The sequence below is a fragment of the Muntiacus reevesi genome, chromosome 8, assembly GCF_963930625.1.
Source record: "Muntiacus reevesi chromosome 8, mMunRee1.1, whole genome shotgun sequence".
NCBI lineage: Eukaryota > Metazoa > Chordata > Mammalia > Artiodactyla > Cervidae > Muntiacus > Muntiacus reevesi.
In genome coordinates, this window is record NC_089256.1 from 46,073,632 (window position 1) to 46,090,654 (window position 17,023).

The 17,023-nt window shown below is 46.1% G+C and overlaps 1 protein-coding gene across 1 annotated transcript in view; it reads left to right on the forward strand.

The window, feature by feature from the left end:
* Window positions 1–15,206: 15,206 nt before the first annotated feature.
* PDIA5 (protein disulfide isomerase family A member 5) overlaps window positions 15,207–17,023 on the forward strand; it is a 92,233-nt gene continuing 90,416 nt past the window's right edge. The window contains exon 1 of the mRNA XM_065942437.1: window positions 15,207–15,368. Coding sequence (XP_065798509.1) covers window positions 15,321–15,368 — 48 coding nt within the window. The 5' untranslated portion in view covers window positions 15,207–15,320. The remainder of the gene's footprint in view (window positions 15,369–17,023) is intronic.

The window sequence follows — 17,023 nt, forward strand, 5'->3', positions numbered from 1 at the left end:
TAATCTCACAGGGTCGAAACAAGAGGAAGAAAGTAAAGTCCCTCATGTTTGTTGTGCCATGTTTATCTCCAGACTTCTGGGCTATAGTTTTTGTGGCTGCACAGTGGAATCACCTAAAACAGTTATAAAACTGGATGTCCTGGGCCAGTCCTCAGAGATTCTAGTTGAATTGACCTGGGGTGTGATTCGGCTTGGAGATTGAATTAGGTGATTCTAATAGGAGAGAGAACTTCCTTCCTTGGACCCAGAGACAGGCACGGAGGCTGAAGAGGTCAACAGAGGCAATGATCCTGAGTGATGTCTCCAGACCTACTTCCTTCTCTGCTTCCTGTGCCCCCAGGGGGACCTCACCCCACGGGTGCCGAGAAGTCTCTCACTGCTCCTCCCATCCTGCAGCCGGATGTGCCTGGCTGCATTCAGCTCCCACGAGCCCTGACTTTGGAGGCCCAGGAATTCCAGTGAGAAGGAAACTCAGAAAAGCAAAACGTTAGGGACAACTGTCAAGTCTTCATCAGCCAGCTTGAAGTACCTTAAATGGATGGGAATCCTGAATGTCTAACTTTAAGGGATTGGTAAACACATCATAGTATAGTGTGGAGTATCATGCAGCCATTCAAGAGTATATTCATGCTAAATGCCAAGATCTTCAAAATACTAAAGGAAAAAAGCCAGGTATAGAAGAGATGTACAATATGTTCTGATTTGGAGATAAAAAGAACCCATTGCCTGCATATTCACTTGCATGTGCCCACAGGGGTTTAAGTTACATAAGAAATGAATAGGAGTAGTAGTCTTAGGAGGATGAGATTGGGGCCTTGGGGTAGGAAGAATGAAGGCAACTTGAACTATTTACTTTAGGCCCTTCTCTACTGCTTATATTGTGTGCCTCAAGAATGTATTGCTTTCAATTTTATTTTTTAAAAATATTATAAGGTTTTCAAATGGCAAAGTGGCAAGAAAGAAAAACAATAATAGTAAGAATAATTATCTCATACATTCCTCACAGCCCATGACACTTTTAAAAGTGCTACCACTATCCATTTTGGGATAAGCTGAGTCAGTGTTATTCCCGTTTTATAGACAAGGAAACTGAAGCTCAACAAAGTAAACAGTCGAAGCATCAGGACATGTCAAGAAGTGGACTGATGTCCAGAACTCTGGACTGCCAGGCTCTGACCCCAGCAGCCTTTTTCCACTTCCATACTTCAGAGTTAAATTCCAGAGGAGCAGGATTCTGAAGTCCCAGAGACCACTAATTTCCACTGGTCATGGCTTCCCCTGCTCCCACCCTGTATGTAGTGGAGCACAGAGTAGGGACCTCAGTGCCCTAGAACCCAGCTCCCTGAGGAGACGGGAGATCAAGAAGAGGTGGGGAGCTCACATGCCAGGAGACCAATGACAGAGATGAGGCCAAAGAGGTGAGCAGGGCCCTCTCCTGGAGGTCTCGGTGTTACAGTTCTTCTGCCTCTCTGGGTATGGGTTGAGCAGAGGAGACAGACAGTCTAAGAGTGAACTTGCTGGAAGTGTTTGTGGGAAAAGAAGGAAATACAATCATTGAGAACTGAAAATGCAACATGCACCATGGAGCTTACAGGTAGCACTTTAGGGAGCCACAAGCCAGCTACCAGTCCAACCCCATCCAAGCACCAGCTGAGTCTGGGCCTTGATTCCTTTAGGCCAAGGGTGGAGGCCTTCAGAGCAAGGGGGAGAGAGAGAGAGGGAGGGAGGGAGAGGATAGCTTATAAGTTCCATCAGAGTTCCATAAACCAGCACACCTAAGAGAGAATCTTATAAGATCACTTGTGTACCTGGCTTCTGCACCGTACCTGGTCGCCTCTCCCTACTCCATCTGGAGTGCTGGGGGCGGTGGGAGATGCATTTCCTCACCTCTGTGTACTCTGTAGTAACTTGCCTGCTGGTTGTATACAAACTCCTCTATGAATATATATCAAAGACAGAACAGACACAACAAAGATGGTAATGGTCAATATTTATTCCATTTTATTAATCAATTTATTAATTTTATACATCATATAAATTAGATGGACCTTATATAATGTCATTATATCATATAAATTTAATAAATTTCCATAAATTATAGAAGAATTTATAGAAATTCTATAAATTACAAAAGAAACTAACTATTATTGACTCCATTGTACAGACAGAGACTCTGAGCCCAACAGAGATAAGGGAGCTTGTCTGAAGCCACACTGACAGTGAGGGGAGCCAGTTCCCCTGGGCAGGATGACTCAGAGTCCTCCAGCTCCGCCACGGCCTACAGCACTTTCCAAGGGCAGCACAATTCTCCAGCAGAATGTATTGAATCTTAGTTAGGCAGTAGGAGATTTCCTGCTGCAGGACGGGGTAGTTAGAGTGATGGTTTCAGGGGTAGCTTTGATAGGAAAGGATGCAGGATCATTATATGAAGAATGAATCTGTGAGATGTGCTCATCTGATGAAAAATCAATCCAGCCACACTTATGATTTGTACGCTTTTTGGTATGTAGGTTATGCTTCAATAAAACTTAAATTAAAACGAATGAGCCAGCAAACAGTCCCTGGAACTCCTGGTACTGCATTATACAAAAGAACGACTAGTTAATTCTTCTCCTCCCCCGTGGGGCGGGAGATGGCATATGTTGGTTTCTCAGCTCCTCAGCATCCTCCACACTGCCACCGAGCTGTCATCCTGAAAAAAGGCTGGGGCAAGTCATCCTCTGTCTACTGTTCCTCATTAGCTTCTCATTCCCTCCAGAATAAACTCCAGACTCCTTGGCAAAACTAGCCATGTTCTGTGCCTAACCGACTTTCCAACCTAATCTTCCGTAGGAGACGTGACATAAGACCCTAAGCTCTACCATCGCCTGGCTATGTGACCTGGACAAGTGACTGAACCCTATCTGTAAAACAGAAGTGATAGTGGGCTTCCCTGACGGTCCAGTGGTTTAAGAGTTGGCCTGCCAGTGCAGGGGGCACGGGTTCAATCCCTGGTCAGGGAAGATTCCACATGCCACAGAGCAACTAAGCCAGTGTGCCTCAACTACTGAAGCCTGCTTGGCTAGAGCCTGCAACAAGAGAAACCACCACGATGAGAAGCCCAAGCATTGCAGCGAAGACTGGCCCACACTCACGAAACTAGAGAAAGTCTTAAAAACAAACAAACAAACCAGAAAACAGGAGTGATGGTGGTGTACTGAGATTATAGTGAAGACAGCAGAGATTATGTCCTTGGAATGCATAAAACAGTTGTGGGCCCAGTTACTACTCAGTAACTGTTTGATATCACTTCTCATTTTTCACTTGACTACCCAGACACAGTAGGTTTCTTCCCCACTATTCTCTGATTTCTTCTTCCTCTCTCACCTTTACATTTTCTTCACTCATCCTAATTCTCCTCTCCTAAGAGGAGCTCAACTGTTACTCCTCCAGAGAGGCTCTTTTTGCTCCCCCTACTCCATTCTGTTTCCAATGGGGGACTTCTCAATCCTCTCTCACACTCTCATGATGCCTCGTTTGTGCTTCCACCGGAGCACTTATTCTGTGGTACCTGTCTTTAGTGCTTTCGTAGGGGACCTTCTCCCTTGCTCTAGTGTAAACATCTTCTTGCTTATCTCTAGGAATCTCCCAGTGACTGGCAGTCTGCACACTGGAGTGGACAACATCTGAGATGGTGAGCCAATCTCCCAGCGCTTTCTCTGAGGCATGCCCACAATCACTTTGTGCAGTGTGACTCCTTGTCCCTGCTGTCCCCTGCTGACACGATTGATAGCACTAAGGATAAGTTGCTGGCCCAAGCTGGGCTGATCAGAATGTTTGGTCCTGGGAGTTGGAAGCAGAGGGGACCTTTATGTTGGTCTGCTCCAGCATTGTCCCACCTCTGTTACGACTTGAATTATATGGGCTTCCCTGGTAGCTCAGCTGTTAAAGAATCTGCCTGCAACGCAGGAGTTCCTGGTTCAATTCTCGGGTCAGGAAGATCCCCTGCAGAAGGAATAGACTACACATTCCAGTATTGTTGGGCTTCCCTGGTGGCTCAATAGGTAAAGAAACTGCCTGCATTGCAGGAGGCCTAGGTTCGATTCCTGGGTTGGGAAGATCCCCTGGAGGGGGCACGGCAACGCACCCCACTATTCTTGCCTGGAGAATCCCATGGACAGAGGAGCCTGGGAGGCTACAGTCCTTGGGGGTTGCAAGAGTCAGACATGACTTAAGTGACTAAACCACCATCTTGTGTGTCCCTACTCCCCCACCTACAAATAATGTTGAAGTCCTAATCCCCAAGACCCATGAATGTGACCTTATTTGAAAATAGAGTATGCAGATGATTAAGATGAGGTCATTGGTATGGGCCCTAATCTAAAAACACTGGTGTCCTTATAAGAAGAGGAAATCAAGACACAGAGATAGATACCTACAAAGAAAAGATATGAAGACACAAGAGAACCTACATCCACAAATCAAGGAATGTTTAAGATTACCAAAAGCTAGGAGGGAAGCCTGGAACAGATTCTCCATCCCAGCCCACGAAGGAACCACCCTGTCCACATCTTGACTTCAGATTCTACACTCCAGAGCTGACCCAGTTAATTACCATTCTAAGCTACCCAGTCTGCAGGACTTTGTTACAGCAGCCCTAGAAAACTAACACACACTCTTTTGGTTGAACTTCTCCTCCTGTCTCAAGTATATGGTTCAAGAAGAGTGTATCTCCTCTCATCCTCCCTTGCTGTGGTTGTTATCATCATCACCATCATTATTGTCTTTTGCTGACATGTGGTCTTACCATGTGGTAGACATTATTCTAAGCACTCTGAATTGAATCTTAGTATCAATCTATGAGATGCATCCTATTGTTATCCCTATTTTACAGACAAAGAAACTGAGGCACAGAGAGGTTAATTACCAAGAATCACACAGCTAATAAGTAACAGAGCCAGAATTTAAACCCAGGCAGTTTTACTCCAAAGTCTATGCTTTCTCCTCTAACTTTATCTAGTGCTCCTCTCACCCAACCCATGAATGGAGTCATGCCCCAGGCTGGATCAATTCAAGTCCACTCTAAGAATTTTTCTTAAATTTGAATTTGTGGAAAAGAGCCAATCTTCTCAGGTGGCAAGATTAAACAGGTGTCACTAGTGTCCTTTAACATACTGATACTAGGTAGAGTAGGTCTACCTTAAGAAAAGAACGCTCATAGGCAGAGTTGGGAAATGGAGAAATAACATCCAGTCTCTGTAACCTCTTATCCAGGAGGCCTTGCACAAGCCTGCCCTTCCCAAAGCTTGTTTATCAAAGCCTATAAATGACATTTTTGCCGAGGTTAGTTATGTTGGATGTCCGTCATTTGTAAGCAGAAGATTTCTCACTAGCATACCTGCAAACTGGAAACTGGGACTGAAAGACTCCCTTCCCCTGGGGAGTGGTCTCTTGAGTGGTGTCAGTAAGAAGAAACCTTGGTTCCTGTGAGGCAGGCATCTTCTGCAAGTGACTGAGTACCAGAGAAAACTGGAGTCTGCAGGGGAGGTGGAGGGGCAGATGCTAAAAAAAGGCAGAGAGGGCATTGTCTGAAAACACTGTGGAGTCCTAAGAGTTTTCTAGGTCTGAGGCTTGGCTGCATTCCTGCCCACGAGTTCTGTGAGATCCCACCCGTAGCTATGTCATCAAATCTCATTTTCAGTTTAAACTGGCGCATGTTGGTTTCACTAGGTTTTATGCAAAGAATCATAAATAATTCACATGCAGTTGGGACTTGATACTGTTGACTATAATAGAAAATTTCTAAGTGAAGTGATGGTAGGATAAGGACTGTTCCTTAGGAATATTGCCTTGGAGGTTGTATGTAGGAAAGATTACTTGGGGGAACTTGGATGGGAAGCAGCGGGGATAATAAAGAGGGATGTTCCCACAGAGGCCAGTCTGAGAGGTGTGTAGAGCCTGAGTGACTGGAGAGAGATGTGGGGAATGCCGAGGCAAGGGATGTGATTGAACTTAGCAACTGAGAACATGGGGCAGTAAAGGAGACGGACCTGTCAAGGAGGACTGGGGATTTGAGACTGGTTTCAAGAAGGGAGGAGGATACCACAAATGGAAGGAGGGCAGGCAGGAGAGAAGCTGAGTGGCTCTCACACATCAGCGCTGAGCCAAAGTACCAGTGACAGAGCTAATTAGAGTAACTAAACAGAAAGAAGCATGTCCTGGTGTTCAGGAGAGGAGCTGGCTGTAGAGCAGAGACTGCAAGGCGGCTCAAGGAGAGCACAGAGGAAGAAAAGGCAGTGGGCGCCTGACAGGAAGTGAGAGAATGAAAAATAGGGAGAGAGCACTCAAGAGGCAGAGGGCAGACACACAGCATGGGTAAAGCTGCGGAAACTGATGATTTCCAGAAAGAAGGACAAGATCACAGGAAACCTGTAAGGGAGCCAGGAGTGGATAATGAGGGGGAAAAGGCAGGTGGCAAGGCTTGCAGGAGAGGACAGGCTAGAAGCAATTTAGTGCCCCTGTGGTCTGCAGCTGCATTTGCCTTCTCAGGGGGGTGGTGAGACTGATTTTGCAGCTAGGAAGATGCTTGGACAGCCTGCTTGAGTAAGGAAGTGAAAGCTCCCCGAAGTAACCTGGGTAGGCTGGCGACGTGAGAAACCTGAATCTGAACCACTCTGCTTGATAAAAGGGGAGGGTGAGAACCTGGGGCTGTGGGTCAGGAGTCAAGGAAGATGTAAATAAGTAGTACCCGTCGAGGCTCTTGATTGTAAACAACAGAAACTGGATAATTTATGTAGAAAAAGAAACCATTGGAAGGCTTTTTGGTGGCTCACAGAATCCAGAAGTGTAATAGCTATTGATGCTCCATAACAAATTATCCAAAAGTTAGAGGCTAAAAACCATGCACATTTATTATCTCCTAGTTTCTGTGGGTCAGGCATTTGGGAGCAGTTCAGCTGGAAGGTTCAGGCTTGTTCGTCAAGACATCAGGTGGGGCTTCCAGCATCTGAAGTTTGACTGGGGCTGGGGAGTTGCTTTCAAGATGGCTCGCTTGTTTGGATGTTGGCAGGAAAGTACTTCATTAGTTATTGATGGGAGGCTCTTATCCCCTGTACTGATATATGAGTTTTTTCCATGAGACTGTCTGAATGTCCTTATGGCATCGGAGCTGGCCTCCCCCAGAGTGAGGGATCCAAGCAAGAGTGTAAGGAGGAAGCATAAGGAGGAAGCTGCAGTGCCTTTCATGACCTAGTCTTGCAAGTCATACACTGTCACTTCCACCATATTCTGTTCATAAGAAGAGAGTCACTAAGTCTAGCCCATCCTCAGGGGCAGGGGGAAGTGAGCCCCAGCTCTTGGAGAGAGGAGTATCAAAACTTTGTGGATGTATTTTTAAACAATAACTATTATAGGAGAGTTAGAGGATTAGACTTGAAAAACAGGCTGGAAGCCAGATACTCAGCCAAGGTCACACGAAGGAACAACCGGTTAAGGGTGTGTGACCTGCTGCCCAAACATGGGTTCTCCTCTGGTAAACATGCCCTGCGTTTATGTAGCATTTGCTCCAGAGACATAGTCACTCTGGCCTAAGCAGCTGACTGACTGATTTGGATCACGTGCCTATATCCTGCCTGCAACACAGCCTTTGGGGCTCTTCTACTATGAGACAGGATCCTGACTCCCACCAACCTACATAATTGCAGATCTTCCAAAGACACACACCCCAGAAGACAATGCCCTTCACAGAAGGACTCCTGTCTGATTCACTAGTGGATATCCAATAATTCAATTCTGATACCAACTCTCGGATTTAACATGAACCCCATAGTTTAAGGGCTCAGTCCCATAAGATTGCCCCCACTTCGGGTGCCAGCTAGAAATGGAGTCCTTGTGGAGTCCAGACACTTCTGTCTGGCTGACTACGTATTTTGGGGTTCCCCTAATCACCCTCAGGCTTGATAATTCACTAGAATGACTCACAGGATGCAGGAAACACTCTACTTATGTTTACTAGCTTATTATAAAGGATTCCACTCTGTTACAGCCTAATGGGCAAAGTATTTGCGAGGGCACAGAGCTCCCACGCTCTTCTCCACATGCATCATCTTCCCAGCACATCAGAGTGTTCGCCAACTTGGAGATCTTATTGTTCACATGTGGGCATGGTGTTGGGTCCTAAGTGTGACTATCAACAGAAGAGTGAACCCACCTGGTAGAGGATGTGAGGACATTCTGGCTTTTGACACTTGGCTTCAGATATAAGCTTGGTCTTTAGTAAGGTGAACACTGTTGTTAAGGGAGAAAGCGGATCATCTAAGGTCAACTCTGGATTTAGTTTTAGCAAGTCAATTTTTTTTTAATGAGCTCAAGCCTGGGGCCCTGTAGTTGAAGCCAGTTAGAGAACTAAGTCTTGAGGGAAAAAAAGAAGGTGCAAAACATATAGAGACATCAGGGACATGGTCTAGGAGACCTGACCAGTACAAAGAAGTACAAGGCGCAACATCAGGCTGCTGTGGTCTCACACTGGGGTTCAGGCCAGGGGGACGTGGCTGGATAGAGTGCTAGGGGCTTACAGGGAACCCAGCTGTTCTAAGCGAAGGCCCAGGGGTCAGCCTGGGGGGACCTCAGGTGTAAACATCCTGCTAGCTGGAGTCAAGACAGGCAGGTGGAAGGGGTGGGTCGGGGGTGGGGGTGAGACAGTGGGAAGAACTGAGGATCAATGCCAGAGAGGACAAGCAGGAAGTACTCTTACTAACTTGAGGACTGGTCTTTTAACATGATACTTTTTTTTAAGGAAATGTCAGAGGGAGGCCCTGCAATGAGCCTGTGTTCAATCAATATCCAATAATGAGTTACTAAGGGTTACACTCTTTTCAGACCTGCCACAGAAACAAGGGCCAGAACCCTAAGCTGTTCCTTCAATACCCCTGTTCAGAAGAACATACTCTAACCCAGATCTCTGAGGTTCTTTTTTGGTCTTCTCCACATCCTTGATGACACTTGTTATTTGAGGGTTTGCTTGTATGTATTAGCCATTCTAATGGGTGTGAGGTGGTAGTTCATTGTGGTTTTAGTTTGCATTTCCCTATTGATTGGTAATATTGAGCATATTTTCATATGCTTGTTGGCCATTTGTATATCTTCTTTGGAAAACTATTGAAGCTCTTTGCCCATTCTTAAATCAGGTTGGTTTTTGTTGTTACTGTTGAGGTGAAGAAGTTCTTTATACATTCTGGATATTTACCCCTGTCAAAAAAAATCCAGACAGCTTTACTTGATATGAATATTTTATTGAGCGAGAAATAAACTGTTAAAGAACAGAGAGACCTCAGAAGCTTGTTTTCACCAGTTGCAGCTCAGTTTATGAAGCATGAATGAGGAATACATTGTTTTTAGTTGTGACTGGTTCTTAGAAATCCATGTTTCTTTTCATTGCATAAGCTTGCTTATTTGTAGCTAATTGGCTAGGAAGCCATAAGATTACACTGATGTGAAGAAAGCTTAAGCTTTGTTTAGGTCAGAGTCAGTATTTTTTGGAAAATCAGGACACTTACATGTGACTAGGAGCATTAGGTCTCTGGTTATATTCAAACTGTGGCCTCTGTTTTGGTTTACTTTAGTGCCTTTTATTGGATATATGATTTGCAAATATTTTCTCCCATTCTGTGGGTTGCCTTTTCACTCTGTTAATTGTGACCTTTGGTGCATGGAAGTTTTAATTTTGTTTGTTTGTTTGTTTTTTTGAAGTTTTTAATTTTGATGTAGTCCAATTTACCTATTTTTACTTTTGTTGTTTGTGCTTTTGGTTTCATATCCAAGAAATCATTGCTAAATCCAAAGTCATGAAGCTTTCCACCTATATTTTCTTCTAAATTTTATAGTTTTGGCTCTTATATTCAGGTCTGTGACCCATTTGAGTTAATTCTTGTATGTGATTCAAGGTAAGGGTCCAACTTCAATCTTTTGTGTGTAGATATCCAGTTTTCTCAACACCTTTTGTTGAAAAGACTATCCTTCACTTTAAACCATTTTAAAGTCTACAATTTAATGCTATTAAGTGCATTCATATTGTAGGGCAACCACTATCCATCTCCAAAACCTTTTCATTAGTTCACTGAAATTCTGGGCTTCCCTGGTGGCTCAGTGGTAAAGAAATCTGCCTGCCCATGCTGGTGATGTGGGTTTGATCCCTGGGTCAGGAAGATACCCTAGAGAAAGAAAAAGCAACCCACTCCAATATTTTTGCCTGGGAAATTTCATGAACAGAGGAGCCTGATGAGCTACAGTCCATGAGGTTGCAAAGAGTTGGACTTAACTTAGTGATTGAGCACAGCTCTGAAATTCAGAAACTATTCAACACTAAGTCTTAGGCCCCCTCTCCTCTCATCTCCTGGAAGCTACTGTTCTACTTTCTGTCTGTATAAATTCATCACAGTCCATGTTCTTAAGGACCTCACTCCACATGGGAAATTGTGGGAGCACAGAGAAGAGACACGTAGGCCCAGACTGCTGGGCATGTTGGTGGGAGAATGATGAGTGTCAGAAGAAGCTCTTGGAGGAGGGGTTACTCAAGCTGGGTGGGTATTAGCCAAAATGGGGAGGGGGGTGCGGGTGCAGGTGGAGTGACATCCCTCAATGAGCAGAGGCAAAGGCTTGTGAGCAGCATGGGGTGTTCTGCTAGGACTAGCTTCTCACCCAGGTGTAGGGATTGCTAATGATCTCCTAGCTATCTCATCTTTAGACTTTTCCCCTCCTTCCACCATCCCTATGCAGTGCATCTCATTTTTCCCTCCATCTCATTTCTCCTCTCTCTTTTTTTTAACCTGTGAACTTCTTATTCAAATATAACTTAAGGATAGCATAACCTATGAAAGTGTGTGATGAAGTTTTACAAAGTGAACATACCCAGGTACCCTGTACTCAGATGGAGTAACAGGACCCCAGAACCACAAGAGACCCCTTCCAGTGACTACCCACATCTTTCCCTCAAAGGTAACCACAATTCTGACTTATAACAAAACAGAACTTTTGCCTTTCTTGTAGCTCATATAAGTGAAATTATACAAAAGAATATACTCTTTTGTGTCTGGCTTATTTGACTCAGCATTCCTTCTATTTTGTTCTGGCCAATTCTCATCCAAGCTTAAATGCCAGAAAATGGTCTTTGTGCTAGTCTTCATCTCAGCCCAGATGATGGAGAGGAACTGGCTACACAAATATCAGGTGGCGGCACAATTCACAATAAACCTCAGGACGAGAAGTTTCTCTGGCTGGCCCCATGGGGCTGCTGCTGGAGAATGGATGGTTTCCATTGAGGGCTGTAATGGAGGAGGGACAGCACTTGCCCTGTGCTATTCTCCTAATATTTCAAGGAGAGTGAAGCTTAGAATTGTTAAACATTCCCAGAAGGGACATAAATCTCATTTTAGCTTGTTTCAATTGCAGGATGAAATGGCTTGTTTTCTTGGCAATTTTTATTTTTCCCTCTCAGTCCCCTGCCCTCTGGTTCTCCGGCTCATAGGCGCATGGCTTCCTTCCTTCCTTCCTCTCCTGGACTCTTTCCCTTTTGGCAGCCACATCTCTGCAGAGTTCAGCCCTCCTCTGGACCCAGGAGCTTTTAGCTAGTCTTGGACTCAGGAGGTACAAGGGATTCTGAAGATTAGCTGATTCATTCTACCCTTTGTTTTTTGAACTTTTAAAAAAATCAAGATATGATTTACATATAGTAAAGTGTACAAGGGCTTCCCTGGTAACTCAGCTAGTAAAGAATCTGCCTGTAATGCAGGAGACACAAGTTAGATTCCTGGGTCAGGAAGTTTCTCTGGAGAAGGGCTGGGCTACCCACTCCAATATTCTTGGGCTTCCCTGGTGTCTTAGATGGTAAAGAATCTGCCTGCAATGTGGGAGACCTGGGTTCGATCCCTAGGTTGGGAAGACCCCCTGGAAGAGGGCATGGCAACACACTCTGGTGTTCTTGCCTGGAGAATCCCCATGGACAGAGGAGCCTGGTGGGCTACAGTCCACAGGGTTGAAAAGAGTCAGACACGACTAAGCAACTAAGCACAGCACAAAGTATACAAATCTTAGCATATAGCTCAATAAATAAATTAGTCTTTACCTATGTAGACTGCCACATAACAGTCATTTAATCAAAATATAGAACATTCCGAGCACCCAGAGGTTTGCTCATACTTTTTCCCAGTTGAGCTCTCCTTCTCCCCTCCCTCCCCGCACCGTGGGAACCCTTAGTTTTCTTCTATCACCAGAGATTATGCTTGCTTGTTCTTGAATTTCAGATAAATGGAATCATACAGTATGTGCTTTTTCATGCCTGGCTACTTTTGCTCAACATCAGGGTTTGGAGATTCATCTATGTTGCTGTGGATATCTCTACTTTGTTCTTTTGTTGTTGCTGCTGTTGCCGAATAGAGTATCATTTACTTATCTACTTTTCTTTTCAAGGACATTCGGATAGTTTTCAGTTTGCCCCTATATTAGTTTGTTAGGGTTACCATTACAAAGTACCACAGAGTGGTTTAGATAACAGAAATTTAGTTTCTCACAATTCTGGAGTTCTGGAGGCTAGAAGTCCAAGGTCAAATTATCAGCAGGGTTTGTTTCACCTGAGGACCTCCCTCCTTGGCTTGTAGCTGGTTACTTTGTGTCTTCACACAGTCTTTCCTTTCCTTTGTCTTTTTATAAGGACACCAGTCATATTGGATTAGGGCTCACCCCAATGACTTCATTCAACTTAACTATTTCTTAAGGCCTTATCTCCAAATAGAATCACATTCTAAGGTGCTGGGAGTAGGACTTCAATATATGAACTTGGCGGGGAGAGGGGTGGGTGGGCAGTGGTGGAGAAAGAATAAAATTCAGTCCTGAACAAGCTACTATGAATAAAGCTGCTATGAATAGTTTGGTACGTGTTTTGTACATACACCATTGTCCAAAGTGGTCAAACCAATTTACACTCCCATCATCATTTGGGGGTACAGTTGCTCTGCATCTTCACCAGGTACTTCATTTTATAGATGAGAAACAGAGACCCAAGAGAGGAACTGAAAGGCCCACTTTCCATATGTAGATCATGAACTTGAAGATACACAGCATGCAGAGGAAGCCCTGTCTCAACCTGCTTCGGGAATTTCTGAAATTCTCCAACACGTTATTTCATTCAATCATTCAGTTACTCATCAAAAAGAATTCCAGAAACCACCCGAGGCTCAGGTCCTATGCTAGGCTCTGAAGTTAAGTGGTTAACAAGAGAGATGTGAAACTTATATTCCACTTGTAGCAACAGAAAATGAACATACTAGCTAAAGAAGTAATTGCAGAATGTGGTAAGTGCTAGCGAAGAAACAATGGAGACTGAGTTAGAAAATAAGGGGGTTGGGGTGGAGAGGGTAAAATCTCCTTTAAATGGATTGCTCCAAGGGCCTTTCTCTTACAGAGGTGAGCCCTGAAGGGATGAGAAGGTGTCAGCTGGACCAAGGGCCAGGGAAAGTGTTAAGGTAGGGAGAATAGGAAAAGTACTACCCTTGGAGTAGGAACAGCTCTGATGGCCGGGAATGTGCAGGAAATAATGGTTGTGTAACTGGAGCCAAGTAGACAACATAGAGGAGAGACAGTAGATGAAGTCTAGAGGTCAGGCCCAGACCATTCATGGCTCATAGCTCATGCGGAAGTGTTTGGATTTCATTTTATGGGCAATGGGAAACCATTGGAGGGCTTCAAGGAAATGGCAAACAAAATCCAACTGACCTTAACAACTGTATTGTAGGGGTTATAGGGAGGAAGGAGCAGGCAAACGGAAGGCGCAGTCTTACCCTTGCATGGTGTGAGACATGTCAGTGACTTGGACTTGGGAGGTGGCAGAAGAGACATATTGGGTTGGCCAAGAGGTTTGTTTGAATTTTTTCTGTAACATCTTATAGAAAAACCTGAACAGACTTTTTGACCAATCCAATATTTTGGCAGTAGAATTGACATGACGTGGTGATGGGTTGAATGGGCCTGTTGAGAAGTGAGGATGGCATTGAGCTTGGGACCTCCAGACAGTATGAAAAGCTCTTTCAGCTATAACCTATCCATCCTAGATTGTACAGCCTTGTTCATCTCAAGCCTCAGAATAAAGTAGGTGTTTAATAAACATTCTTGAATGAATAACTGATTCCATGCATGAATGTTTTAGCACATGAATGGGTTCAATAAAGGTTTTTTATTGAGATAAAATTCACAAAACATAAAAATAACCATTTAAAAGTGTACAATTCAGTGGCATTTAGTACATTCACAGGGTTGTGCAACCATCACTTATGTCTTGCCTAAAAACATCTTCATCACCCCCAAAGGAGATCCTGCACCCAGTGAGCAGTCATTCACCAATCCCTCCTCCTCTCAGCCCCAGGAAACCACTAATCTACTTTCTGGGCCTCTGAATTTGCCTGTTTCTGGATGGTTCATAAAAATGTAATCATACAGTATGCGTACTTTTGTGTCTAGTGTATTTCTTAGCATAATAGTTTCCAGCTTCATCCACATTGTAGCATGTATCAGTAGCTCACTACTTTTAATGATGGAACAATATCCCACTGTATGAATATATCCCATTTTGTTTATCCATTTATCTCTCAGTTGACACCTGGGTTGTTTCCACCTCTTGGTTATTGTGAATAATGCTGCTGTGAACATTTGTGTAACAGTAGCTGTTTGGATGCCTGTTTTCAAGTCTTTGGGGTATATGTCCAGCAATGTAGTTATTTGGTTATATGGTAATCCGTCTTCAACTTTCTGAGGAAATGTCAAATTGTTTTCCAACAGGTCAATAGAAGTTTCTTGAATGAAAAAAAAGGAACAGTAGGTGGGAGGCAGGGATGAGGGCTTTTCGGCCCTCCTCAAGCTGCACTGAACTGTGCCATTTGCAGGCTGTGTGATCTGGGTCAAATTCCTTAAGTTCTCTGGGCCACCTCTTCATCCTCAAAGTGGGGAAAATAAATCTTTTCTCTGTGAGCCGAAGGACATGTTTTTTCTAAAGTTCTAGGCACAGAGTAAGCCCCCAAGTTAACTGCCTTCCCTTACTCTGACCTTGACCACATTGCACTAGGCTCTTGATTCTACCTGGCCAGGGGGCCAAGTTCAGCCGTGCTGCAAACTACAACTCCCAGCACGCACTTCTCCCGGGCCGGCTCTTCGTGGTGCGCATGCTTTGGCAGACGTGGCACCGGGAACTCGGAGGCGGGGAGCAGTTGGGAAGTGGTGGCGGCGGTGGCACCCAGCGAAGCTGCGGTCGCGGGAGCCCGAGTGGGGACCGGAGCCGGCTGGGGGCAGCGGCAGCAGGGATGGCGCGGGTCGTGCCGGCGTGGCTGCTCCTGCTGCTGGCGGTCTGGGTGAGGCTGTGGCGCTGGGGTTCGGGCAGGGACGGCACGTGCGCCCGGCGTGCAGGTCCAAGCTCCCTGCTCCCGGCGCTCCCGGGACTTGCGGGGAGATGATGCCTCCGGGCGCCTGGGTGGGGGCATGCGTGCTGGACGGGCGGGGACCCGGTGACTGTGCCGGAGGCGGCGGGGTGGTCGCCTTGCCCTCCCTGAGGAGTGCTAAGGCGCTCAAAGGTCGGAAGGAGCCCGGGGTAGGGGAGCCCGGGTGCGCTGGGCGATTGTTGGCTGGGGGCTTGCTTGGTGGACACGACTTTATGGGGGTGCAGGTCAGGGGGCGGCCACGGGCTAGGGCGGAAAGCCGGCGGCTTGCGGAGGCGCTGCGCCCCAGGCTCGGGGCCCTGCACCTGTGTGAGTTTGGGGTAGGAAGGGGATGCTTGGCACCTGCACTGCCGGAAACCTTGTTTTAGGGCCACCTAGTTCTTGGTTTTGGCCCTGGGCAGCCGGGAAATTGCCGGCCACCGTGTGGCCTGCCCTCCCGCAGCCCCCGCTGGCCAGACTTGGCTGGGCCGGGTGGTGTCGCCGGGGCGGGGAGTTCTGCTCCATTACCCAACCGAGGCTTGCTGGAACCTCAGCCACTTTCTGACTTGTGATGCGGCCTATCGTTTAATGTAGGTGACTTAGTCTCCTCATCCGTGAAATGGGGACGCTTTAGATACCACCCCACCCCTCACCCCCCGCAAGGTTGCCAGGATGATCGGATGACAAATTGGAGGAGGAAGCTCTGTAAATTTCGAAACCCTACAAGAGGGAGGAGGGACGGGCCAGGGTTATGGGAGTGTGGGATCTTCGGAGCAGTTTGCTACTCTAGGGGTTGGGGGTGGAGAGTGTTCCCCAGGGCATTGCTGAGAGAGGTCGGAATGGGTGTGTCCACAGCACCCCAGGGACCAGGGTTTGGCCTTGGTGTTTCTGTAGTTTCTGGTCTCCCTTATTCTAGGACAGTTTTGGCTCCTTCTTTTCCTGAAGTTCCTGAAAAGAGACTCCTGCTGCTGGCACTCTTTCCAAGCTGGATTTTCCAGGGTTTTTTTGCGGGGGAGGGTGGTGTGTGGCAAGGATGCTGGACAACGGGTGAGGAGAAAAAATGTAGTGTGGATTGAGTTGTTTTAAACATTTCCATCTCTCAATACTCTGCCCTGGGATCACCAGTGAGGAGTGGCCCAGTGGTTTCTGGTTGTCTGAAAGTGAGTGGAAAAGGAAGCTCTCTGCCCCTCTAGGTCTGTTTCTCCCTCTTAGAAACGGGGCTGGAATGGGGCAGTGTCACTTCCCCAGGCTTGTTTAGGTTTGTTTGATACTCTGCATTCTGTTCCCTCAGCCAGCTGGCCTGGGCCGTCTCTGGGCCAGGCAGGGCTGCTGGACTGTGCAGAGGAGGCCATCTCCAGTGCCACCCCGGAAAGGTGTTTGAACTCAGTCTGTTTTAGAAGGTCTACTTTCTACTTCCCCTTCCTTTTCCCTCCTGTGAAAATGAAAGACTTGGGACTCTGACCAGAAAGAAGTTTCATTCAGCAAACATTCATTTATTGGCTGGCTCTGGGTTGGATTTGAGATGGAGGGCAAAACACACATTGTTTCTGCCCTCTGGTGTTGCCCTGAGTTGGGCAGGGAAGTCAGTCCTG